This window comes from Salmo salar, chromosome ssa15 (assembly GCF_905237065.1).
Source record: "Salmo salar chromosome ssa15, Ssal_v3.1, whole genome shotgun sequence".
Taxonomy (NCBI): domain Eukaryota; kingdom Metazoa; phylum Chordata; class Actinopteri; order Salmoniformes; family Salmonidae; genus Salmo; species Salmo salar.
This window is the reverse complement of record NC_059456.1, coordinates 77856591-77883889: the sequence shown is the minus strand read 5'-3', so window position 1 is coordinate 77883889 and position 27299 is coordinate 77856591. Positions and strand designations below refer to the sequence as shown.

At 41.2% G+C, this 27299-nt stretch overlaps 2 protein-coding genes across 7 annotated transcripts in view; one reads left to right on the top strand and one right to left on the bottom strand.

The window, feature by feature from the left end:
• Positions 1–1219: 1219 nt before the first annotated feature.
• Positions 1220–12458, bottom strand: LOC106572285 (tyrosine-protein phosphatase non-receptor type 18). Of its 2 annotated transcripts, XM_045696128.1 has the most exons (12): positions 12168–12457; positions 8841–8949; positions 8650–8726; positions 7841–7936; positions 7628–7666; positions 7416–7484; positions 5772–5834; positions 3095–3237; positions 2663–2729; positions 2425–2502; positions 2212–2301; positions 1220–1720 (listed from the first exon to the last, which is right to left on the bottom strand). In XM_045696128.1, the coding sequence occupies exons 1-12, from the start codon at positions 12249–12251 to the stop codon at positions 1706–1708; spliced, it is 930 nt and encodes a 309-aa protein (XP_045552084.1). In that variant the 5' UTR covers positions 12252–12457; the 3' UTR covers positions 1220–1705. The 2 variants fall into 2 exon arrangements, with proteins under 2 accessions (XP_045552084.1, XP_045552083.1); XM_045696127.1 differs by lacking the exon at positions 1220–1720 and having other exon boundaries at positions 2023–2301; positions 12168–12458.
• A 3371-nt stretch (positions 12459–15829) lies between these two features.
• Positions 15830–27299, top strand: part of LOC106572070 (GRIP1-associated protein 1) — a 42717-nt gene continuing 31247 nt past the window's right edge. The window contains exons 1-20 of one of the 5 annotated variants that reach the window (XM_045696122.1): positions 15830–16093; positions 17021–17087; positions 17342–17403; positions 17564–17590; positions 18337–18444; positions 18623–18779; positions 18912–19084; positions 20107–20155; positions 20690–20859; positions 21184–21231; positions 21340–21371; positions 23059–23106; positions 23265–23364; positions 23605–23682; positions 24450–24542; positions 24959–25093; positions 25346–25441; positions 25864–26076; positions 26184–26297; positions 26703–26780. In XM_045696122.1, the coding sequence (XP_045552078.1) occupies positions 16052–16093; positions 17021–17087; positions 17342–17403; positions 17564–17590; positions 18337–18444; positions 18623–18779; positions 18912–19084; positions 20107–20155; positions 20690–20859; positions 21184–21231; positions 21340–21371; positions 23059–23106; positions 23265–23364; positions 23605–23682; positions 24450–24542; positions 24959–25093; positions 25346–25441; positions 25864–26076; positions 26184–26297; positions 26703–26780 (1890 nt within the window). In that variant the 5' untranslated portion in view covers positions 15830–16051. Of the gene's footprint in view, positions 16094–16179; positions 16356–17020; positions 17088–17341; positions 17404–17563; positions 17591–18336; positions 18445–18622; positions 18780–18911; positions 19085–20106; positions 20156–20689; positions 20860–21183; positions 21232–21339; positions 21372–23058; positions 23107–23264; positions 23365–23604; positions 23683–24449; positions 24543–24958; positions 25094–25345; positions 25442–25863; positions 26077–26183; positions 26298–26702; positions 26781–27299 lie in introns of those variants that run through there. The other 4 variants (XM_045696123.1, XM_045696125.1, XM_045696126.1 and 1 more) reach the window with 4 other exon arrangements.

Here is a 27299-nt window from a genome sequence, read left to right as displayed (position 1 = left end):
ATACTTTTGAAAAACATATGATTACTTATTGGATTAATTTTAAATTCAGAAAGGATGTTTGTGGGGGGAAAAAACATGACACATTTTTTTAAATGACATTCAATTCAGCTAAAAGCTGCAAGTTTAAATTTGTTCCACCTGAGCGAGTCTGACCACAAGTCAGAGACCACTATAACACAGCAAATGAGTTTGATGGATCCTTTTTGTCTTCTTCTAATGCCTCTTAAGGGGAAAGTAATCAAAATGTAACTGAAAGCAATCAGATTACATTACTGAGTTTGGGTAATCCAAAAGTTACATTACTGATTATAATTTTGGACAGGTAACTAGTAAATGCAATGGATTACATTTAGATTAACCTACCCAACCCGAACAATAATAATGCATGCCCTCTCATGTCATTGCTTTAGTAAAGCTTGCTTGTCCATGAATGCCAGTATGGCATTGTAACGGCTGTCTTCGGGTAGAGAGGACCAAGGCACAGCGGGTTGCGTGCTCATCATTATATTTATTTAAATAAAGACTATGAACACGGAAAAACAATAAACAACGAAACGACGACAGGAAACAGTTTAGCAGGCTATACACATAACAGCAGTGCTAAAGACAACTACACACAATTAACAAACAAAACACATCCCTATATATAGGACTCTCAATCAAAGGCAACTACAAACACCTGCCTTCAATTGAGAGTCCAATACCCAATACCTAACATAGAAAATACTAAACTAGAAAGAACATAGAAATACAAAAACATAGAACATAACCCAAAACCCGAAAATAATAAATCAAACACCCTTCTAAACAAACCACCACCCCGAACCACATAAAACAAATACCCTCTGCCACATCCTGACCAAACTACAATCACAAATAACCCCTATACTGGTCAGGATGTGACAGTACCCCCCCCTAAAGGTGCAGACCCCGGATGCACCTCAAAAAAATATATATATATTTTTAAAAATAAACTCCTAACTAAAGGGAGGGAAGGGAGGGTGGCTGCCGTCAACTCAGGGCTATTGCGGGGAGCAGGAACCGGCCGAGTTAGAGTGGGCTGACGCACTGGAAGCCTGATGCGTGGTGCTGGTACTGGACGTGCCAGCCTGGAGACACGCACCTCAGGGCTAGTGCGAGTAGCGGGAAACACTGGACCGTAGAGGCGCACTGGCGGTCTCAAGCGCAGGATTGGCATCACCCCTACTGGCTGGATGCCCACTTTCCCCTGGCACATGCGGGGCGCTGGTACTGCGTGTACCGGCCTGAAAATACCCGGCCTCGTCACAGCACCCATCACCCCAAAGCACGGGACCTGTCCAGTCAATGGTCGTTTGGAAAAAACACGAGGATTTGGCTTGGGACTTAATCCTCGCCCAGCCAAACTACCCGTGTGCCCCCCCCCAAAACAATTATTGGGGCTGCCTTTCGTCCTCTACCTGCCTCCCAGGCAGGTTATCACAGTGGTCCAATAATTGTTCCCATGTCCAGTCAATTCTTGACTCCATCACCTCCAGCGACCAGAATGCCATCTCCTCCCGAGCGCGTTGCTTCCTCCACTCCAGGTGTTGCTCCCTATAGTCCATCCGTAATTCCCTTTGCTTCTTTCTCCGCTGCTTGGTCCATTTTTGGTGGGTAGTTCTGTAACAGCTGTCTTCGGGTAGAGAGGACCAAGGCGCAGCGGGTTGCGTGCTCATCATTATATTTATTTAAATAAAGACTGTGAACACGGAAAAACAATAAACAACGAAACGACGACAGGAAACAGTTTAGCAGGCTATACACATAACAGCAGTGCTAAAGACAACTACACACAATTAACAAACAAAACACATCCCTATATATAGGACTCTCAATCAAAGGCAACTACAAACACCTGCCTTCAATTGAGAGTCCAACACCCAATACCTAACATAGAAAATACTAAACTAGAAAGAACATAGAAATACAAAAACATAGGACATAACCCAAAACCCGAAAATAATAAATCAAACACCCTTCTAAACAAACCACCACCCCGAACCACATAAAACAAATACCCTCTGCCACGTCCTGACCAAACTACAATCACAAATAACCCCTATACTGGTCAGGACGTGACAGGCATGTGCTGAATACTGTGTTGTAGAAAGGCTAACACCTGGGGGTTGGAAATAGCAATTACAAAAACATTATACTATGGTTGAACAAAATTAGCAGTTTCTGTCTTACCTTGGTGAGATTCTGGGAGTTGTTCTCAGCTGACCGTAAAGCCTTCTCAAACATGTAAGCCACGGCAGAAAACACAAACTGATACTGTTCCTGAGTGGAGAGATGGGAAAAATATTATTTCCACAGTAGAGTATTTCAGTATGTACTATAACACATAGATGTAAATAAACACAATTTTGATCTGATATTAAATTCTGCCTGATAATAAAATACCTTTGTCTGAACTGCTGATGGCCTCTGTCTCCTTAGTTCCACTACAATCTTCATGATACTGAAATCTTCTTTAATTTGCTGGTGTGGAAACATGGATTTACCAAAACACTCACTTATCATTTTTACAGTTTGTATTGTTCTTGTTTTATTATTCATCGATGCAGTATACAAATGTTTTGTTAAACCAGATCCCTAAAGGATGCCATCAATGTACTGTCCTGAACATAAATAGTAGTACCTTTGTCACAAGAAGATCGTGAACATAATCCAGGGCACAAATCACCCCTGTTCTTCCACAACCAGCACTGAAAATACAAGAGAAAAATACATGCTTCATTCATCACTCTGATAACCACAGAAGGCCACAACATGGACATAAGTCATATGAGTCGACAGACCACATCAGGTCCTGAATATTTAACATTTCTCACTTCATTTAAATTGCGTCATTAAAATGCATTGAGCTCAAGGAGTACATGTGGCCTCGTGATAAACAACATAAAATTATATGCATGGATGAATTTTAATGGGCATATGGATCATAATCTGTCTGAGCATGATCATTACATCTCAGAGCACAAAAAAAAGCCCACCAGGCAGACAGGAATAACAGCTTGGCATTTTGGGCTGTGCTGTATGAAATGTACTGTAGAGTAGGAGACAAACAAACCTGCAGTGGATGAGAACAGGGCTAGCGTTGTTTTCCTGGTCTTTGCGAGCCATATCCATCATTCCTAAAATACCAGAAACTGTGTATGGAACGTCATGATCAGGCCAAGCTGTGTATTGGAATTGAGAGATTTTCCGTGTTTCCTAGCACAAAACATGGTTTGCATTAAGTCTTGCAGGCTTCTAACAGCTATACAAAAACAAGATCCCACAACTGAAGGTGGGAAAAAGGGCCGCCTAAGTATGATTCCCAATCAGAGTCAACGATAGACAGCTGCCTCTGATTAGGAACCATACTCGGCCAAAACCAAAGAAATAGAAAACATAGAATAGAACATAGAAATACAAAATCTAGAATGCCCACCCAAATCACACCCTGACCTAACCAAAATAGAGAAATAAAAGGGCTCTCTATGGTCAGGGCGTTACAGTAACCCCCCCCCCCAAAGATGCGGACTCCGGTTGTTAAACCTGACTCAATAGGGGAGGGTCCAGGTGGGTATCTAGACTCGGTGGCAGCTCCGGTGCGGGATGTAGACCCCGCTCTACTCGCGGATCCGCCATCCTCAGTGGCGACTCTTTCGGGGGTCGTCGCCGAAAGCTCCGGACCGTGGATCGTCGCCGGAGGACCCGGACCGTGGATCGTCGCCGGAAGCGCCGAACTGGGAACCCCTGCTGGAGGTTCTTCGTGCCCTGGATCATCACTGGAGGTTCCGGGCCATGGATTATCACTGGAGGCTTCGTGCCATGGATCATCCCTACAGGCTCCGGGCCATGGATCATCACTGGAGGCTCCGGGCCATGGATCATCACTACAGGCTCCGGGCCATGGATCATCACTACAGGCTCCGGGCCATGGATCATCACTACAGGCTCCGGGCCATGGATCATCACTACAGGCTTTGTGCCATGGATCATCACTACAGGCTTTGTGCCATGGATCATCACTGGAGGCGTCGGACCATGGATCATCACTGGAGGCTTCTTACGTGGTGCCGGAACAGGTCTCACCAGACTGGGGAGACGCACTGGAGGTCTGGAGCATAGGGCTGACACAACCCGCCCTGGCTGGATGCCCACTTTACCTCGGTGAGTGTGGAGAGCTGGCACGGGACGCACTGGGCTATGAAGGCACACTGGAGGCATAGTGCGTAGAGCCAGCGCAGAACACACTGGACCGTGGAGGCACACCGGAGGTCTAGAGCACAGTGCTGGCACAACTCATCCTGGCTGGATCCCCCCTGTAGCCTGGCAAGTGCGGGGAGTTGGAACAGGCCGCACTGGGTTGTGCTGGCGAACTGAGGTTACCGTGCGTAGAGCTGGCGCAGGATAACCTGGGCCGAAGAGACGCACCGGAGACCAGGAACGCTGAGCCGGCACAATCCTTCCTGGCTGAATGCCAAATCTAGCACCGCAACTGCGAGGAGCTTGCACTGATCGCACCGGGCTGTGGCTGCACACTGGAGACACCGTGTGCATCAACGCATAACACGGTGCTTGACCAGTCCTATGTTCCCCACGGTAAGCACAGGGAGTTGGCTCAGGTCTGAACCCTGACTTAGCCAATCTCCCCGTGTGCCCTCCCCCAACAAAAATGTGGGGGCTGCCTCTCGTGCTTGCCTCGTGGTGGGTATAATGCCTCGTAATATCACCGCTCTGCTCTCGCTGCCTCATTCTCCTCCCTCGGACGGCGATACTCTCCGGCCTGACTCCAGGGTCCTTTCCCGTCCAGTATTTCCTCCCATGCCCACTCCTGATCATGCTGCTTGGTCCATTGTTGGTGGGATCTTCTGTAACGAACGTCGTAGAGAGGAGACCAAGGCGCAGCGTGAGTTGGGTTCATCATAATTTTATTTAAGGTGAACCAGAAAAAAACAATAAACACCACAACGAACGAAAAGTCTTGCAGGCTTCTAACAGCTATACAAAAACAAGATCCCATAACTGAAGGTTGGAAAAAGGGCTTCCTAAGTATGATTCCCAATCAGAGACAAAGATAGACAGCTGCCTCTGATTAGGAGCCATACTGGCCAAAACCAAAGAAATAGAAAACATAGAATAGAACATAGAAATACAAAATCTAGAATGCCCACCCAAATCACACCCTGACCTAACCAAAATAGAGAAATAAAAGGGCTCTCTATGGTCAGGGCGTGACACCTTTTACCTTGGTTTCACTGAGCTTTGGACTGGTGTCCACGGTTTACCTTGGTATTATTTATTGTTCTTTGCTGATACAAACTATATGACACTGACAGCCACATACAAATAAATATATTAACACAAGTTTGTGTAAAAAAAATATATATATATATTCCAGTGGGTGTACCAAGCAAGAAGGCAGTAACTGCCGTCTAGGGTCAAAGGTCATGTCAGAGGTCAGGGTCAATATTAATAAAAAGATAACCTCATAGTAACAATAAAACATAGTAACAATAAAACAACTTTGAAGTCATTTTTCTCAGTTTCACTCTATGAGCAATTATTGCTAATTTGCTTGGTCGGGCAGAATACTTCACTGGCTCCCTCATTCAAATTTACAAACAATGTGAGATTATCCAAAGTCAATAACGGTTGTTGGAAAATACTGATTAAATTCAACCATTCTGAAGAATTGTGTGACTGGTGCGGCACAGAAATAAAACAATATTTCCCCTTTTTCATAGTTGGACACTTACCTCATGATATCTCACTGTCAGAGTGCGGAAAACTACTTCCTCATTTGGGCTGGATTCCTCAAACTGCAAAGACATTTCACTAAACATTTTCTAGTGTTACCTGAAACAGATCCCTGTGTTCCATGCAGACAATAACATACGGGTCAATGTGCAGTGCCATGAAATAACAAAACAGGGTACACTTAGTTCACAGGAACTGACAAATCATCTCTGCAGGCTGTTAGGTAAAAATGGAACTCTTCATGAATAGTTGCAGAAGACTATAGGGCAACAGCACTATGTGCACACTGGAACATTGGTGTGGGAGGCAACCCGTCTGTCTAGAGACACTATATTTCATGAATAGTAATACAACTTAGAAATGTTCTTGTTTTTGAAAGAAAAGTACATTTTTTTGTCCATTAAAATAACATCAAATTGATCAGAAATACAGTGAAGACATTGTTAATGTTGTAAATGACTATTGCAGTTGGAAACGGCAGTTTTTTTATGGTATATCTACATAGGCGTACAGAGGCCCATTATCAGCAGCCATCACTCTATGTTCCAATGACACGTTGTGTTAGCTAATCCACGTTTATCATTTTAAAAGGCGAATTGATAATTAGATAACCCTTTTACAATTATGTTAGCACAGCTGAAAACTGTTGTACTTATTATAGAAGCAATAAAACTGGCCTTCTTTAGACTCGCTGAGTATCTGGAGCATCACCATTTGCGGGTTCAATTACAGGCTCAAAATGGCCAGAAACAAATAACTTTTTTCTGAAACTTGTCAGTCTATTCTAGTTCTGAGAAATGAAGGCTATTCCATGCGAGAAATTGCCAAGAAACTGAAGATTTCGTACAACGCTGTGTATTATTTCCTTCACAGAACAGCACAAACTGGCTCTAACCAGAATAGAAAGAGGAGTTGGAGGCCCCGGTGCACAACTGAGGCCAGCATCCCAGAGTCACCTCTTCACTGTTGATGTTGAGACAGGTGTTTTGCGGGTACTATTTAATGAAGCTGCCAGTTAAGGACTTGTGAGGCATCGGTATCTCAAACTAGACACTAATAGAATAGCTTTCATTTTTCAGAACAAGAATAGACTGACGAGTTTCAGAAGAAAGTTATTTGTTTCTAGCCATTTTGAGCCTGTAATCAAACCCACAAATGCTGATGCTCCAGATTCTCAACTAGTCTAAAGAAGGACAGTTTTATTGCTTCTTTAATCAGTACAACAGTTTTCAGCTGTGCTAACATAATTGCAAAAGGGTTTTCTAATGATCAATTAGCCTTTTAAAATGATAAACTTAAAAAGCTAACACAATGTGCCATTGGAACACAGGAGTGATGGTTGCTGATAATGGGCCTCTGTACGCCTACGTAGATATTCCATAAAGAATCTGCCGTTTCCAGCTACAATAGTGATTTACAACATTAACAATGTCTACACTGTATTTCTGATCAATTTGATGTTATTTTAACGGACAAAAAATGTGCTTTTCTTTCAAAAACAAGGACATTTCTAAGTGACCCCAAACTTTTGAACAGTAGTGTACATCTGCATCAAATGAAAGTTGCATAAATGGTGCTAAAAACTCTGTGATCTACGTATCCTTCAGATACAATATAATGAAGATATACTGACAAACACTTACGTTTGACACAATAAAGGGACCAAAATGGGTTGTTTCTTTGAAAGTAGTCCAGTAGCGCTCACACTTTTTCTACAAAAAGACAATGAATAAAATGTATGAGTCAAGTGGACACAAGCATCAAAATCATACAGTTCATAAATCTTACAGTACACTAATAGGTTTACACTCCTACTGTGCCTTTTTCAACAAGAGGTGACTAAAAGGGCATTTACTTTTCCCATTTCAATTTCTCTGCAAGCCATGATTATGACCTAAAACAGGGAGAGAAAATATGGCAAGCATAAGATATGGAGACAATTCTCCCATTATTGATCTTTTAGTGTCATTTTTTCCTATACATTTAGAAATAGAGTAAATTATATGGAAACAGAGCTACTGTACAAGCTGCACTACATGTATATAAAGCTGAAAATGATCTTCCACACCTTTACATCATACTGCCAAATCATTCGCCAGAAGTCCACCAAAGTGTGTCTCAGAGGCCCTTGGGTCGCTATGTATTTTTTGGTCTTTGTTGCACCCTAGAGGAGAGATTAAATAAAGAAATCAGTTTAAAGAGCGACTGCTTTTTAAAAACAACAAATCCCTTTGAAAATAGCCTGTGTGACATCGATATGAGTCAGAAACAGTTATTCTAGTGTCAAAATGTACTACAAAGTGTAAATAGGATAATTTTGGTCATAAAGTCAGTCTGGTCTAAAATGGAGTTTGGAACATCCGTGCGTCACAACAGGTAAATTAAGGTTGGGTTTTGATTTGACGATGTCCATTTGCCCACAAACATATGGGTGAACAGCTGAGGTGAATGCTCTCTATCCAATAGCATAGGCAGTGCGACAGACCTGCTCAGCATCTCCGACTGTTTACATAAGACAACCCGTCGCACATTTTTCTACATGAGAAATACTGCACCGAACACCTAATTAGATGTGAAATTGTGCAACTAAAACATCCTCGGCAAAAATGTCCAAATTAATTACTGATTAATCTTGAATCATTCTGGGGATTTTTATGAAAAAAAATAGGCTTCCCTGTCTACAGTGTCTCATGGGGGACAAACATCATTAACCAAACGTGGAATCTGTCAAGAAACACACCTCCAAGACTGAAATCAAATTTTTCTAATAAGCAACAGAAAAACACAGGTGCCAATCGGTGTGTTCAGTGACTCTTCCAGATTGAGCTGAATGATGATACAAAATAGGACTGTTACTAAGTGCGAGCAATACTGTACCTTAATGAAGCTGGCATTGATATAGTCAAAATCATTCTCATTTGTCAGTAGAGTCAGGGGCACACGGGTTTGGTCATCTATATAAAAATACATGAGTTTTTGTTCAGATAGGTTTAATATTAAGCAAAAATCTCATTTTCAATTAGAGTAAAAAACTACAACAGTTTTTAAGCCTCTATTGTGGTGCTTACATGGTAAAATGTCTCTGTAACGGTTCTTCTTTACATTCTCCATCAGTGCCCCCGCTATCGTCGTAAGGCCAAAATCTTTCTTGACGATAGAAGTCTGAGCACGAATGTTCTACAAACAAATAGAGACAAACATAACACATGAAAGCTGAGTTTGAGAGAAATGTCCATTGTACAATTGTTTTTCTTTTTTATGAAGCATTTGTGTTTAGTGAGTACGCCAGATAAGAGGCAGTAGGGATGAGTAGGGATGTTCTATTGATGAGTGTGTGAATTGGAACATTTTCCTGTCCTACTAACAATTTTAAATGTAATGAGTACTTTTGAGTGTCAGGAAAAACGTATGGAGTAAAAAGTACATTATTTTCTTTAGGAATGTAGTCAAGTAAAAGTAAAAGTTGTCAAAAATATAAAGAGTAAAGTAAAGTACAGATACATCAAAACTACTTAAGTAGTACTTTAAAGTATTTTTACTTAAGTACTTTACACAACTGCATACAGTGATAACTAAGATGTTACACATGAAACATATAAGAAGCCCTTAGCTTAGTGCAAGAACTCACAATTCAATTTACGCAGGAGCTAATGTAGCTGTCAGTCAATGACACCCAACAGTATCAGTATGGCTTGCTATTTATTTTTTACATGTATCTGAGAAATGAAAGGCCCCTGAGTGGAAATAGACTTGTCTTTGTCAACAACAAAAAAATGATTGGTTGCTTACACATATTTTGCAAATGTTTTCGTGGGTGTGGTGAAATATCAGAATAAACACATAAAAACCTGTGGTGTCTGCTTTTCACCACAGATGTCTGTGTTTAGCTACTGTAATGTGGAACCAGTAAAGAAAGGCTGGCCAGTTATGTGATAACACAGGTCTCTTCTAAAATAGACATCATTACATTATTACATGACCACCATTTCTCACTTTGCGCATTCTGTCACTTGAATTAGGCTACTTAGAAAAGAGTTCACCTGTATTACTATTTTCATCACTGTTGTCATTAATTCAACATACAAACATAATCAAGTTTATTGAAAAAAATCTGGCTCTGGCATCTAAAGACACTGACATCTTTCACAATGGACCAGTAGGGCTGAAAGGGCAGTGCTGTAACAAGGAAATGTTAGTGGACTCAGTGTTAATAGATAACTCACTTTGCAACCTAAATGAGGAACAAAATGACTAGCCTACCTATCTTGAAACAGAGGTTCAGATGTAACAAAAACCTACAGTAGCTACAGTTGAAGTCGGAAGTTTACATACTTAGGTTGGAGTCAACCACTCCACAAATGTCTTGTTAACAAACTATAGTTTTGGCAAGTCGGTTAGGACATCTACTTTGTGCATGACACAAGTAATTTTTCCAACAATTGTTTACAGACAGATTATTTCACTTATAATTCACTGTATCACAATTCCAGTGGGTCAGAAGTTTACATACACTAAGTTGACTGTCCCTTTAAACAGCTTGGAAAATTCCAGAAAATTATGTCATGGCTTTAGAAGCTTCTGATAGGCTAATTGACATAATTTGAGTCAATTGGAGGTGTACCTGTGGATGTATTTCAAGGACAACATTCAAATTCAGTGCCTCTTTGATTGACATCATGGGAGAATCAAAAAGAAATCAGCCAAGATCTCAGAAAAATAATTGTAGACTTCCACAACTCTGGTTCATCCTCAGGAGAAATTTCCAAAAGCCTGAAGGTACCACGTTCATCTGTACAAACAATAGTACGTAAGTAGTAACACCATGGGACCACGCAGACGTCATACCGCTCAGGAAGGAGATGCGTTCTGTCTCTTAGAGATGAACGTACTTTGGTGAGAAAAGTGCAAATCAATCCCAGAACAACAGCAAAGGACCTTCTGAAGATGCTGGAATTAACAGGTATAAAAGTATCTATATCCACAGTAAAACGAGTCCTATATCGACATAACCTGAAAGGCCACTCAGCAAAGAAGAAGCCACTGCTCCAAAACCGCCATAAAAAAGCCAGACTATGGTTTGCAACTGCACATGTGGACAAAGATCGTACTTTTTGGAGAAATGTCCTCTGGTCTGATGAAACAAAAATAGAAGTGTTTGGCCATAATGACCATCTGGAGTTTGGAGGAAACAGAGGGAGGCTTGCAAGCCGAAGAATACCGTCCCAACCGTGAAGCACGGGGGTGGCAGCATCATGTTGTGGGCGTGCTTTGCTGCAGGAGGGACTGGTGCACTTCATAAAATAGATGGCATCATGAGGAAAGAAAATTATGTGGATATATTGAAGCAACATCTCAAGACATCAGTCAGGAAGTTAAAGCTTGGTTGCAAATGGGTCTTCCAAATGGACAATGACCCCAAGCATACTTTCAAAGTTGTGGCAAAATAGCTTAAGGACAACAAAGTCAAGGTATGGGAGTGGCCATCACAAAGCCCTGACCTCAATCTTATAGAACATTTGTGGGCAGAACTGAAAAAGTGTGTGTGAGCAAGGAGGTCTACAAACCTGACTCAGTTACACTAGCTCTGTCAGGAGGAATGGGCCAAAATTCACCCGACTTATTGTGGGAAGCTTGTGGAAGGCTACCCGAAACGTTTGAACCAAGTTAAACAATTTAAAGGCAATGCTACCAAATACTAATTGAGTGTATGTAAACTTCTGACCCACTGGGAACGTGATGAAATAAATAAAAGCTGAAATAAATAATTCTCTCTACTATTATTCTGACATTTCACATTCTTAAAATAAAGTGGTGATCCTAACTGACCTAAGACAAGGATTAAATGTCAGGAATTGTGAAACTGAGTTTAAATGTATTTGGCTAAGGGTATGTAAACTTCCGACTTCAACTGTAAACTGACTTCTGCAAATGTCACTATTAAGTGTTATGTCAAAATAAAACTGAATAAGTGGTTTACTTCTGTGTACACTTCTTTCTAAATGTGCCTTAAAGACATAATCCACTGGTTTGAAAGAAGGTTTGTGTTAATTAGGCTACATTATAGATTGTGCATTTATTTATACTTTAGAGAAAGCAAAGAGCCAACATGATTTTCAGCTTTATTACAGGGGAAACATTTGAGCAGCCTACTTTTCCTTTATCCTACCTCGCAGGTTTACCCCATCTGGACCAGTGATAGACATGTTACACATCACACAACATCATTAGACCTATTTTAACCAGTTAATTGCAATCAATTCATGAATACACATGCCATAAATCATATATTTTACATCTGAAAATATTGCCTGGTATTATTTGTCTATCTATGGGAATGAATTATAAACTAACAATAGAGAGTTATGTAGATGGTCACACCAAGGATTCCCACTTACAATATACTCAGATGAGATGTTGCCCTGCGTTCTGCTGTCATCTGCCAAGGACATCTGACCTACGAACCTCGATAGGTGCTCCATCTGCGCGACTATGGATGTCAACTTCACTTTTTAAATGTCAGGCAGTGGGTGACCACTATAGCCTATCAATACAATTCGAGACAAACGCAGAGCGCCTTGCCGCTCACGTCTCTACCGCGATGATTAGCCTTTAAGTTCCGCGTGTAGCCTACCTCTTGGAACGTTCCTCATGTCACTGTCACTATAGGACAGTCATGTAAATTTCCGCATTGAAGGCTACTTTGCCTTAATTATTGGCGTCAAAACACAGGTGAGGAACTTTCACATAAACTCCAATACACTACAACAGCTGGAAACATGTATAGCATTTATTTTAGCAAACAAGGATATTTAAAGCATCTTTAAAAATTATTTTAAGCTTTTTCAAAGCTTTATCATGAAGTTAGTTATACAGTTAAATATAGGCGAATGTTTTATTATTACATAACGTTATCAAGCAGGCTATCAGTACACTAATCTAATTTAGACCTATAATATAAGGGAACCCTAAAACGTGCACCCTGATAAGATTTTCAGAAAGATTGATTATCCTTACACGTTCTAAAAAATATATATCAAATGCGGTTTATTGCATTGGACAGAGGATTAGTAAACCCATATGAACTCAAAGCCTCTTTGTATTCTGACAGGAATAGTAAAATCACGGAAGTTTCCTGAGTGTTTTAGATGGGTGTTCTACTGCCTATTCCTATTAGGGGAGGCATATCGAGGCATGGTTTACTGTAACTGTACCTTCAATGCATCAGAAGATGCCTCATCATCAGCACGTGCCTTTTTTTGCATCGCAATAATACAAAAAATGGCTAGCCTATCTATAACTGTCTTCAGATTCACACAGACAGCAGTTACACTCAAAACTGGTGTCCTTATTGACCTGACTTGCCTGCTTAAATTTAAACAGACTGGAAAAAGGATTGTCAACTTAACTGGGAATGGTGAAAGATTTTCATGCGAATATTCTAAAATCCGCATTTTCCCACAAATAACCTCGTTTCCATCCACAGTTTTTATGCCGTTAAAGTAAAGACAAATCGTGACAGCTGTGATCGAAACAGGAAGTTTCGGTCCAATTTATAAATGCCGTGTCGATAAAATTAATTATGCTGGTGACAGGATGATGGATGCTTGACTGCCATTTGACAATAATAAATATTCTTGCTCTTATCCATAATAATCTCATCATGTAGACTAGCCTATCTGCACTGTATCTGCAAACTGTTGACAGCAAGTGCCAAGACCACAGCAGGCACATTTGCTACATATTTAACTCAACAGGTTTTTTTTTACAAAACTATTTGGAGAGTAGAAAATGCGATGGAAACATATTGAACTTTAGATGTTTATTCGGTACATGAAAACATAAGCGAAATGTATATTGTGTGCACTACCTCAACACACACTATTTTTTATCTGCAACAAGTCCATTTGGTGGAAATACCACTGGCGGGAAAATTGGCATATTTTCATTAAGCGAATTCTAGAATAGTCACATGAAAATCACCAATTGGATGGAAACCTAGCTAATGACACTGAAATGTTGGTTCAAAAGCTGGTGCGGGACTAGATGGTCTGAATTGACTTCGTAGCAGGGTAGCATAACTTACGCAGCAGGTTAGGATAATTAACGTAGCAGGTTAGGAGAGTTAGGTTAAGGTTAGGAAAATGATTAGGGTTAGCTAAAATGCTAAAAACTTGACGTCAGTTTGACATAAACTGTATACTATCTAGCCATGCCCCTTTCCCACTGCCTCTGGAAGTTGGTGAACCCTGCCTTAACCCTAAACATTTAAAATGTAAATGTAATATAGCACCACAGTATGAGCTATAATATATTGATAAAAGTCACCCATACAAAACACAGCCCTTATTTTAAGTTTTTCTAAAATTCCCTATTGTAAAAATCAATGGTGGAAAAACGATTGGAACCATTTCCCTGTTTGACCGCTAGGTTTTAACGGTATTATGACACCTCCACTGTGGGGATCTACTGGGCGGTAGGGCCTTTCCAAAGATCCCTATAACAAGGACCGGAAACGCAACACCATATTCTATAAAAGATGGCGGATAAATTAAGACGTCCCACTCAGGCCGTTTACCATGGGAAAAAATGGTCCCCGGTCTGCTTAAGGGGTTGGCTCTCCCATAGGTACCAATGCATTAGCAGTTGGGTCTGAACTGCTTAGTTCATAGCAGTCCTTCCCGGAGTCCTCCACTGCGATCACGTGGGTCTTACTGGGGTACGGATGTAAAAATACCTTCAAATCTGCTGTTGGCGCCCATTCAAATTAGCCCAAAGGTTGCCTTGTTAAATGTTGTTCATTCTCTAAATGAAATACCATGACTATTTTCTCATTACATTTAAGTCATTTAGCAGACGCTCTTATCCAGAGCAACTTACAGTAGTGAATGCATACATTTCATACATTTTTTTTCCTGTGCTGGCCCCCCGTGGGAATAGAACCCACAACCCTGGCGTTGCAAACACCATGCTCTACCAACTGAGCTACAGGGAAGGCTATTAGCTGGGAATGTTGTTTGAAATGTCTGATACAACATACTTTATTGATATTGTTATCAACCTACTGCTTACCCCTACTGATTAACATATTTATTTTCATGTGCAGGGTGTTCTAAGACAGGTAGAATAGCTAGCATAGCTAGCCATCGCTAGCATTCACTGGTTCAAGTTGAAGTAACTTTTGAGTGTAATGGAGTTGACTGGTGACTATTGCATGAATATTTAGAGAGCTTGGGACTATAAGGTTCTATCTGCAATTTTGTCAAAATGTTGTTATGGACATAGCCTTGTTCAGTTCAATGTTCTCTATGTATATAGCACTATAATATAGCACTCAATATATAATTCATGACATTTGGTCAGGAGCTATCCAGTTATAACAAATTGAGTTTTTATATGCGTGTCATTATTGCTTGAAATAAGGCTTAGCTGCATTGCTTTCAATGCTGAATGATTGCTTCCGTACCCCACTTGTCCTAGCTTGCGTGAAAACGTCACTTTGCCATCTGGACCTACTTTCCGAATGCACTCTATATGAACTAGAAAAAACTAGCGAGTGAGACGTCTTGCTTCCTCTTCCCGTTTCTGATTGTCGGTAACAGGTGGCGGTGCATTCATCATATCTGCAAACAATGAGAAGCAAACAAACAATTAATTCAAATGGACCAGTAAGCTCGTAGTTCACAATCAGGTGGTAATTCACTGATAGAGACACCTCAAAGCTGTTACATATTCATGCATTATGGTTCTAGTCTCAAACTACTGGACAGGTGTGATTATTGCAAAGACCTGGCTATGGTGTAAATGTTTAGACTAGTGAAAATAGTTAGTGCGGCCCTCCCTTATTTAATAGCCATGTCACCCCATAAAATTACATTACCCTTATACAACTACTCTGCGTTTTCCATAGGATGTAGCATGACATGAAAATGTGAATGTTGACGTTTATTGGCATGGATTTTGCCCCGGAGGCAGAACTCTGCGATTTTCGCTTGATGGGCCAGCAGCAAAGTTAAAATTGCCTATATTGTAAAAATATATAAAAACGAAATTCGCTTTTTGGTGTTAATTTATGGTTAGGCATTAGTGTTAGCGGTGTGGTTCCGTTTAAAATCAGGTTGTATGACATTGTAGCTGTTCCATCTAGTGCGCTGCAGAGCTGCCTCCAGAACAACATTTGTGACGAAAAACGCAAACCTGCTGAAATTGTAGCCTATTTCTCCACACCGACTCCTATCAAACCTCTACTAACAGCGGAGTCCTTCCTAGCTCTTCAGTGAAGATGGCGCAGGCACTATCAGAGGAGGAGTTCCATCGAATGCAGGTAGGCGGAAACCTATCCATTTTCAATGTCAGTTGTTTGAAATATGCTGCGATCTTGAGAGTATTTCCTGAAAATTGGATTGGCCATCAATCTGTCCAGCGCTAAACTACTGAATGGCAAAAGCATCACAACCTAGCTAGCTAGCTTGCTAGCTTCCCCTAGCTAGGCCAAAGCAACACTCCAACCAAGGAATGTGGCTAACTAGCTAGCTGCTAGCTAAATAGCTAATGGCTGCATTCATTGCTCTTCGAATCCAATAACCGTTAGTTAACATATTTGGTCATTTATGCTATGTCATTTTAGTATTCAATGCAAATACATGGAAATGTGGCTTCGTGCTCTAGCTGGTTTGCGAGTTGTCTAGTCGGTGTGGATGGCTAGCTAGTTAGTTAGCCAGCTGGCTAGCTAGATATCTTGAAATTACACTGGTCTTCGTTTTATCTTAATAACAATGAATCTGTTATTGTATTCATGTTAGATAATGATTTCAAATGGCTGTGTCTTATAGTTGTTTGCTGGGTCACGGGTTTGGTCAGATAACGTTAGCCTAGTGTTAGCTTTCAGCCTGTGTAAGGACTGCATACCAGTTAACGTTACTTAAGTTATTATTATGGTTGCGTTCCGATTTCCAAACCAGATATTGCACAACAACTTTACTGTTGTTTGTGTAGTAGACAATTCTCATTTACTAAGGGGTCATCAACACACCTAGCTAACGTCCAAAGCGTTGAAAACAATGTGAAATGTCAGTGTGTTACTGTCATCACGTTAGTGATGTGGATTTGACACATCAGTTAATAACACACTAAAAGCAGTGGCATCAACACACTCAGCTAACATTCAAAGTAGTGTTGTTTAATAAGCTATTTTACGTTTTAAGTTGAACCTCGATAAAGTCATCCACTCCGCCTATAACCTTTTTTCCAGGCTCATCTTTTAGAGCTGAGGACACAGAACTACCAACTTTCTGATGACCTGCGGAAGAACACCGCTGGTAAGCAGTAACTAATAAAATAAAGACATTCTGTAAGCCAATTTGTGACCATGAACAGGGATCAATATTTACTGCTGAAATGAAATGAGCATTGCAATGCAACTCCAGGATGGGCTTCAGATTTAGTATCCCGTGTGTGTGTGTGTGTGTGTGTGTGTGTGTGTTGTTTCCAACTTCAAAATGGGTTAGTTCAAGTGACTGAAAAGAAAATACTAGTGACTGGTGATAAAGATTTGTGATTGTTTCTATTTCAGAGCTCGTGGCTGTTCGTCAGAAGTCTGTGACCTTGGAGAAGGATTACATCAAAGCACAGAAGGTATTGCAAGCTAATCTACATTTGATTAAACAAACTGATAATATGGTTGTGGATTTCAATACACTGAAACTAAAGGCATCATCATGTTTGAGAAAGAATAAAAGGTAACTTTGTTTGGGATTTGACTTCGTTTCTAATTATCTTTTTGTTTCATTTGCAGGCTTTGAATAAGAGCAAGAAAGCTCAGGTGAGTTCCTTGTCATATTTCTGTTAATCTTCTCAAACTCATCAAAGCGGTCTATAAAATGATCTTGAAAAGATAGTCTGAACATTAGTTTGTCATATATGTTATATACTGTATGTTTATTACAATAATGGATTGAAACTTCCTCAATGAAGACAAGGTGATTTTTATGCCCAAGCATGGGTAAAGAAAGGAGGAACACACTGCTGTAAATTAATTTTATACATTTACTCATTAGGTTTACAAATGTTATATTCGGTCTGGTTTATAATGTATTAATGTAGTTACCTGCGCCATCTGCTGTTACAATATGCATATTCCACCTTTCCCTAAAGTATTTTAGATAATTTGACAAAAACTGATTTTGAGTCTGAATCAAAGTATGAAATAGACATTTGAGATGGAAGTACAGCGAAGTCCTCTCCAACTTTTTGTTTTGGTTAATTTCACCATCCTGTCTCACCAGCAAACAATATTGTTGTGTTTTTTGTGAGATTATTCAAACTAGAAATCTGGGGTATCATAAAGTCCTTAGCCTGTGTTTTTCTTATTGGATTGTTATTCAGTGGATATTCTCAAATATTGTATTACCCTTTATATTGTGCTAGTTAGAAATGCTTTCAGTTCAACAGATAAAATATTTCAAGTAGGGGTTTTCTATTAAAGTGCCATAAACCCCAAGGTGAGGAGCGTGTGTAATTTGTGTTCACATGGGTTGATTTACTGTGTGTGGGTGCGCGCGCGCTCAGGAGGTGGATGCCTTACTCAGCGAGAATGAGATGCTGCAAGGGAAACTGCACAGCCAGGAGGATGACTTCAGACTGCAAAACAGCACCCTGATGCAGGAGCTGTCCAAGGTACTATATCTCCCCTGCTCCCACTCATGCCACTGGTGATGGGTTGTGGTTATGAGTAGTTGCGCCTCGTTACAGCAGAGGGGAATGTTCTTGTAAATGAAGATGTGACATATGTCTAGCTAATGTAAGATAAAAGCCTCACCTTTCTGATCCCGTTTCCCTTGTTTTGTGTTTTTAGTTATGTACCCAGATAGAGGAGCTAGAACATGAAAACAAAGACCTAAACGATGGGAAAGTGTTTCAGGCAGAATCCTCCAGTCCCACCCCCAGCTCTGTGGATGGAGAGCTACTCCGTCTCCAGGCAGAGAACGCTGCCCTTCAGAAAAAGATCACGGGTATGTTTATGTTGGTTATCATTGTAGGAATTCCACTTTTTCAAAGACATTTCTTAGATGTAACTAAGTAATGGCAACACATCAGTTTTTCAAGTTCCGGCTTCTATTTCCATCCCTATGTTTTTCCTTCAGCCCTCCAGGAGCGCTCTGAGAGTGCGATAAAGAGCCAGAGGGGAGTAGATGTCAGTGACACCAATGCCTCAGAGATGGATGGGCCGGCTGACACTAATGGTGTCCAGTTGCATGCTGACGTCAGTGAGAACATGGAGGATGCTGCCGCCGGAACCAATGACAGACTGGAACAGGTGACAAAAAAAACACACAAGGCACTGACAAAAAATCAAAAACATTAGCACTTTTCTTTTGCTACTAGCATTGACTTTGCTGATAACTAATTTGAGGACAAATGTACTTATTACGACTGTGATATGTGGTTGTCTCACCTAGCTATCTTAAGATGAATGCACTAACTGTACGTCGCTCTGGATAAGAGCGTCTGCTAAATTACTAAAATGTCAAGTGTGACACCATGATCAAGTATGTTCTATGGAACTGCAATTTGACTATCCTGAAGTTCAAGTTTTGTCACATGCACAAGTACAGTGAAATGCTTAACTTGCGAGCTCTACCCAACAGTGCAGTAATTAATATCAAAAGGCGAACTAATGATAATAAAAAATATATATCTACAGTACCAGTCAAAGGTTTGGACACCTAATCATTCCAGGGTTTTTCTTTATTTTTACTCTTTTCTACATTGTAGAATAATAGTGAAGACATCAACACTATGAAATAACACATATGGAATCATGTAGTAACCATCAGTAGTTGTGACAAGGTAGGGTTGGTATACAGAAGATATCCCTATTTGGTAAAAGACCAAGTCCATGTTATGGCAAGAACTGCTCAAATACGCAAAGAGAAACGACAGTCCTTCATTACTTTAAGACAAGGGGTCTGAATACTTTCTGAATGCACTGCACATGTAAACAGGAGTAATGGTTACCAGTAGCAGGAGAAATACAAATGTTAATGGCAATCAATAATCAATGAACAGCAGAGCGTAGTGGTAATAACTCTAAATACATCTTAGATGCACTTTCACTGTTTCAGGCATTCACTAATTTGGGTTGCTCTGTTTATTCTGCCCATTATGATGTGCCTGTATGTTTCTACATCATATTGAACCGTTACAGTATGGTACACCAACTGGGATATTACAGCAGACATGAATCAACCCCTATTTAGATAAAACTTTTGAATTATGCATGGTGTATGGCAATGTGTTGAGTTGTCCTTAAATTACTTGAATTTTTTTTCCCCCCAGGCAGAGGCAAAGTGTGCCAAACTGGAACAGCGAGTGAATGAGCTTATCGGTGAGTTGAGTCTTTTTCTTATGGAGAATATATCTTCAGAAATAGTTTGGAAATCTCAGTACAGCAGTCATTTATCTCTGTGGAAACTTTCCCATTTGGTTGTTGTGCTACTTTACATGATTAATTAACTTAATTAATTGAAGTCTTTGTAAACAATGTTGACTTCCAGCACCCAATGTTGCGTAAATAATTTAACTGCTGGTTTCCTTCCAATCTGATAGGACATAGTCCAGTTCACTGTTCCTCAATGCAGGCTCTGTGGGGCATGGGTCCAGCAGGTGTCTAGGTTTTCTTAACAGCATGTCAGACTAATTCGGTCAGGAGCGTGTGACTGAAGCCAGTGAGTGGGGTACTGTAATTGTAGATGCTAAGTTGGACCCTTGGGACGACCCTAGCTTAAACCTAACCTTAACCCTTACTAGAACTGTTAATTTCAACTTCAGTCGGGTGGCGTCAGAGTTGGATGTCCCAAAGATTCCTCTTAGCATTTACCGTACTGTAATTAAGACTAAGATGGACTACCTGCGTGCCCAGCAGGACCTGCAGTGAGGAGCACTGGGCTAGTTATGAAACAGGATGCTCTTAGGTGGTCAGCACTGTGTCCAAATCCAATAACGCAATGCTTTGGGCCAGAGGTGGAACTGCAGCTGCACACTGAGGTGGAGGAGAAGCGCCTACTGAAGGAGCAGCTCCAAGCACTAGAGGTAACGACCAATCTCACAACCTTGGCAACATCCCAGGGTGAGAGTAATGGACAGTCTTAGATTTGTTTTTGCTGCTAAGTGATAATTGCACTTTAGGTAAAGAAGAGTTAAGTTGTAGTCAGTTCTCATGTTACCTGCCCCAGTGCCTCAAAGTGACGCAGTAAGCTACCTCATTTACTATGCTAATTGAGGGCATGTTGGTATGTATAAATATGATGAGCTGTGGGCAGACTTTCCCTAAGTCACATTAAAGGACAACAATTTGGTTTGGCTATTTCGAAGACTTCATTTTAAGTACTTATATGTTTCTCTTCTCTCCTCCAGTCATCCAAACAGACAGACGTCACTAAACTTCAAGAAGAGCTAGCGAAGGTAACTATAACAGATGTGTTCTTCAATGTATCAATTATGCTGTAGTATTTGTTAGCATCTAGGTCCCTGAATGTAATCTAACACTGATTTTGTTCATGTGTGCCCTAGCTCTCTGAAAAATTGAAGAAAAAGCAAGACAGGTAATATTCTATTTAGCTTGCAAATGTTACGAATGCATTTCTTTGGTCCTACATAAAGTCAACCTTAAAGCCAGTCTCAGTAAGTTTCAGTAACGTCGTTTGTGTTTATGAAGACGTCGTAATGTGGTCTACCTGAGAGTTCCCAAGCGGCCTCTGGGCCAGCCGCTCTTGATAAGACAGATGGTAGTATTCTCATTTGCTTGTTGCCTATACAACAAGCGGGCTACTGTATTAAAATGACAATTTGTAAGTCGAGTCAGCTATGAAAGTTACAGCAGTAAAATGTTATTCTAATGTACATAAACAACATGAATAGGCTACTGCGGTGCAATGTTTGCACTGCAAGGGCTCAAGCAGAAAACCGTGCTAACACTTGTCTGGAAAAGTAAACGATCATATACGGTTGAATTATAAATTAAATAAGCCATCAAAAGGTTGCAATAGTAAACTCCACACCCAAGAGGAAAACATTTAGCCAGCTAGCAACTCCAGCAAAGTAAGCAAGTAAGTGCAGAAATGTTTATTTGGCTGTATAATCACCCAGCGGTATGCTACCAATGCATGTGTGGCTATATTAGCTGTTTGCTAGCCAGCTGAATTGGCTAGCGAGTGATCTAGCTAGCTTCTTAAATGTCTTCATTTACCAGTAGACATGTATAGCTGGCTTTCGTGATTATTGATTTTGGCACTAATCGTGCAAAGGAGTCTAAAACACGGTCCAACTAGCAAGTATTACACTAGGAAAATATTCCCTTGCTGACTCAAAATCCCCCACAATTCTCGTTTCATTCCGAAGCTCAAGCAACATCAAAGCAACTTTGTAAATGACCCGCCTGTGTTTTCAAATATGCGCTGCTGTACATCAGATCAGCTGTCGCACAGACCGACAGAGGGACTGACAGCCAGGAGCCAATATGAACCGTTACCACACACATCTGCCAGCTAAAAATGACACTTACTCTGTATCACTCAACTCTCATTTATAATGAGTCTTGTTTATAATGAGAGGGATACACACTTCATATTTGTGATGTTGCTGTGAATTGTGGATGGATCAGAGGAACAGATGGAACGTGCGCAAGAGAAATTATAACTAACATGTGCCTCATATTTACCTAGAGAAATCTGACCTGCAATTTGTAAACAAAGCTGCTGTACTTAAAATGTGTATCATTTTGAAGTGACACACATGGCAAATTATGCTTTAATCTATTAATTTCAAGATGTATTAACCCCCCTCCCATTGGAAGACAATTCCATTATAAATGTATTGTATTTCCTTGCAGAAATGTCGGTAAATTGATTGTATTTCCTTGCAGAATTGTGGTTGAACTTATTTAAGTTATCTTGGCTCAACTGTGATGAACTACATGAGCGTATGACAGTCATGATTATCCCCTGTGTCATTATAGTGGTATTTCTCTGGCAATATTGGGCAGCTGGCTCAGTACTGCATTGTGACACTAGGCTCTGGCCCCATGTACAGTCGGCAGGCAAGAGTAATGAGACTGAACCTGTCATCTGCTGCGTCTGCAAAGTCGCCTGCCCAAAGCTCCCCTTATGTGCTCATTTCACACCGGCAGAGCCCTGGCCTCCCGCTCGAGAAGTCTGTCTGTTATACCTCCTCTACTGGGTGATTTCAGGGTTGAATAGTTTTCTCACTGGCTCTTTGCGATTTGTTTTATAGCTTTCTGCATTTGCAAGGTGAAAAAGAAGACCTTTACAATGACAGCAGGTAAGGGTATAAAAATTCAACATATATTTCACTTTAACCAAGCTTCTGAAGGTGGTGTAACTTGTTTATGACTTAGAGAAAAGTAACAAAAAAAACTGCCAGACGCCATTTGGAGAAGAATACGACAATTAGATGAATATACATTCTTTCTGCACCAGGACCAAAATCGACGAGATTCAACAGAGGAAGGAGGAGGAGCTGAAGTCAATGAACATCCGCATCCAGAAGTTACAGGGAGATCTGCTGTCAGCCAACCAGGTTAAACATCCTGATGTTGCCTGTTCTGAGATCAATCCCCCAAAATATATATGATTTGGTTTTGTACCTGGAGTACTCATATTGTTGTATTATGACAATACATAGGCCTTCTTAACCTCACAACCTGATCTGTACCTGGGTTGCAGTAGGTATGCCATGGACCCATATCCTAAAATGATTGACAGAATCTAGTGGGAAGCTGAAGCTGACTCTTGCTACCTGTTTTTATTTATTTTCTAGAGTGTTGGTGAGATGAAGGAACAGCTCCAGAGCCGGCAGAAGGAGCACGAGTTAGTTCTACACGCACTTAAAGATCAGGTAAACTCAAAACTTCCTTGAACTATATGCTCTCTTCCCTTCCTGCTGAAGTTCCAAAATGTTCAAATTATCTTAGAGTCAAGACATTTAATTGACGGTTAATGAAAAGGCAAAGTGCGGATCACCCTAAATAATTGGAGATTAGTCTATGTCTGAAGAGGTTGTCTGGAAGAGAGTGGTCCACAGTCTTAAGTGGGCACAGTGCACTTCATTAGGGACCATTCTGTTTTCCACTTAATTAGGCCTCCTAGCACGACTGGCACTTATGTCTTCTGTGATGTCGTAAGTCTTAATTAACTTGAACTCCGCTTTGGGTAGACGACAACAAGATAAGGCATTGAAACCTGCTCTTACCGTCTCTTCATTTTCTCTTTTCAATATGGAAGTCCATTTTTATTTGAAGTCCAGCTTTCTGTTTTGGCTAGTCATGCAGAAGTTCTGTTTCTGATCTGGCTTCTGTCACCGTTCTTTGATTCTTTTACATTGCCTAATCTATACTTATTTTTCACATTTCTTTGCCATCTGATTTTCTTACCTCACTGATCCCCTTCTGGTCATTTCACCCTGCCTCTTCTTCCTTCATTCTTTTAATGATGATCCATCCACCCTATCAACCCCCCCCTTCCTATCCCTATTCTTGAGCTGCCAATCGCCACCGTTTTGAATCCTTCTCTTCACCTTGCACATTGTCTTTTTCCTCCCTCTCCCCTCCTTCCCTCCCTGGGTGGTGCCCCCTGTGTTACCCTGTGTGTGGGTCTGTGATCCAGGTAGCTTGTCAGAGTGCTGTGAGTCAGGAGCAGGTGGAGAGTATCCTGACTGAGAACGATGCTCTCAGGACTAACCTAGCAGCTCTAGAACAGGTACAGCTCATCTTACTGCCCTGCCACTACCCCGCGGAACCTCCTCAATATTCATTCTGCTGCCGTCACCACTCACCAGCCATTAACCATGATGCATTACTAATATGACAAGTCATGCTAATGCGAATAAAGTCAGGGAGGTACAGAGATTTTTTTTTTTCACATAGTGACAAATGGTGTTCAGACATGAATTGCTACTACTTACAATAACTGTTTGTTGTTTTGCCCTACAAAGCTTAATCCTAAATCATCATTGTGTGTCAAACTTCTGCTCACCTGCTTTTCTTTTCTCACTTTTTTCACTTCTACCTTACTGACCCATTTGATCCACTACCATGTTTCATTAAACAAAGTCGTCAGATGTTGATCCATTGTGATGGTGAGTGTGTCCTGACAAGTGGGTGTTGTGTCATTAGATTCAGACAGTGAAGACTCAGGAGATGAACCTTTTGCGTGACCAAAACATGGCTCTGAATGTGGAGCTGCAGCAGAAACGGACGGAGCAGGAGAGCTTTCTGGCACAGAGAGATGACCTTAACTCTCAGCTACAGGTTTGTGTGGCCCTCACACTGTCCTAGTACATGCATACTTAGAGAACCTATCTATCTTAAACAAATGTGGAGTACTGTCTATGACAAATAATGCAGGACTAGGTCCTCTTAATTGGTAGGTCAGAATCCTTACTTTTTTTACTATGATGTAGTGCTTATCTTGTAGGTCGGGGAGGAAAAAGCTCCTGTTGCAAATGTATTTTTATACCCATCTCTTTCTCATGTGCTCCTCTCTGATGAATGTATCTGTAGGAGTCAAACCGTGCCAACAGCAGACTGTTGGAGCAGCTGACTGAAGTTGGCCAGGAGAAAGACGGGGTACAGCAAGAGCTGGAGGAGGCTAAAAAGGTATCTGACACACACGCGCGGAAAGGGAGTGATCAGAGACACACGCAGGAGGCTTCATCCCGCTCACAAGAGCACTGGTTATTAGAGCACAGTGACTATTGTTCTGTAATACACATGGCACTCTCATTACTGGCATTCTCCCAGGGAAGGTGGGAATGCTGAGTTGACCTCTCTCAAGCGCCACTCGTTATGCCCACAGGATCACAGAGCGTAAATGGACATCACAGCTTCAATTACCTTATGTGCCCGTCTTAGACTTAGCATATCACAGAGTTATATTTGAGTCCGATTTGTCTTACGGTTTGTTTAAGTGCCAAGTGAGATGTGAATGTTATTGGTCGTGTATCATCACAGTAAATGTCAGAGATGTGTAGTAACACCCAGAGATATCATCTCCCATTCCCATGTCCCTCCCCCTTCAGACAGCAGACAAGCGGAAGGCCATGCTGGACGAGCTTGCCATCGACATTATCACAGAGAAGTCACGACACAAGGAAGAGCTGAGCGACGTGCGTCTGCAGCATGAGAAGGAGGTGCTGGGGGTGCGGGCGCGCTACGAGAAAGAGCTGAGGGGACTCCACGAGGACAAGAACCGCACCGAGGAGGAGATCCGCTCACAGCTCCGAGATGAGAAGGTGGGAGGGTGGCGTGAGTCCGGGCCAAAGGGCCAATGAGAGGGAAGAGAACATGAGAAGGTACACTGCTTGTGTATTAATGTGACCTTTGCCCTATGACCGCCTAGGCTCGCAACAAGGAGTTGGAGGGTCTGCAGCAGAGTGTAGAGGAGCTGCAGGCCCAGGTCCAGTCTATGGAGGGAACTAAGGGCTGGTTCGAACGCAGACTCAAAGAGGCTGAGGTACAGTACCAACTTCAGTTTCACGTTGATTTATTCACAGGGATATTACGGTATATATACTGCCTGCCCTGTAGTAATGCTGGGTTGTACCACTATACACTTTAAAGATGTTACATTAACATGAATAGATGCTATTGAAGATGAGGTTAATGGGTGATCAATATTGTTTGTTGAGAGTGGAGCTCTTCACTGCCTGGAGTAACCCCTGTCACATTAACACTCACCACATGGTGTCACTAGTCTGTTTCTTAATTCTGCTCAGATTGTTTTGTAGCGTGATTCAAGGACCTTAAATATTTAGTTTAGCCTTTAAAGAAAATAAGAAGGAATGCTAAGAATAGACGTGTGCTGATGATTAGGTGATGGCTTGTTCCAACGTTGTCCCTGTTGTATTCCTGTGTTCAGGAGAGCATGGAGGAGAGCAGGCTGGAGCACCAGGAGCAGATGGAGAAGCTACAGAAGGAACATTCTATCCAACTGGAGGTAAACTCGTTTTCCTCTTCCCAGACAGACATGGCAGAGTGCTGTACACAGCAACACACTCTGACACTTTCATCCGGGCCCAGGGGAGTACTGACTGGTATTATGTATAGTGTATTTAGGCTTTGTTCACTGCAGTATGGCCTGAGAGATGAAGGCAGGACTCAAATTGCTATTCTCATCGCCTGAGTACCTGATGTGTGTTTAACTGTACATCTTCAGTAATGAAGTGTTTCATCTATTTAACTGTGATTTCTCAGCATATGGTGGCCCTTAGGTTGCTAATAGGGCTCATAGGTTTGATGATATGATAGTGTTTGACGTGGTCTGGTGTGTGTTTTTGGTGACATACCCCAAATTGAACCCCCACTGTTTCAATAAAAATCATGTAAGTACACTATATATACAAAAAGACATCCCTTCAAATTAATGGATTCGGCTATTTCAGCTAGACCCGTTGCTGACCGGTTTATTAAATCGAGCACACAGCCATTCAATCTCCATAGACAAACATTGGCAGTA

Excerpts from the sequence above, each read along its gene's own strand:
- LOC106572285 (XM_045696127.1), bottom strand. The coding sequence starts at position 12,251 with ATGGAGCACCTATCGAGGTTCGTAGGTCAGATGTCCTTGGCAGATGAC. Across the intron at positions 7,667-7,840 it reads TTTGGCAGTATGATGTAAAG|GTCATAATCATGGCTTGCAG; the intron begins GTGTGGAAGATC and ends TCCCTGTTTTAG. Across the intron at positions 3,238-5,771 it reads TGACAGTGAGATATCATGAG|GAAACACGGAAAATCTCTCA; the intron begins GTAAGTGTCCAA and ends GTTTTGTGCTAG.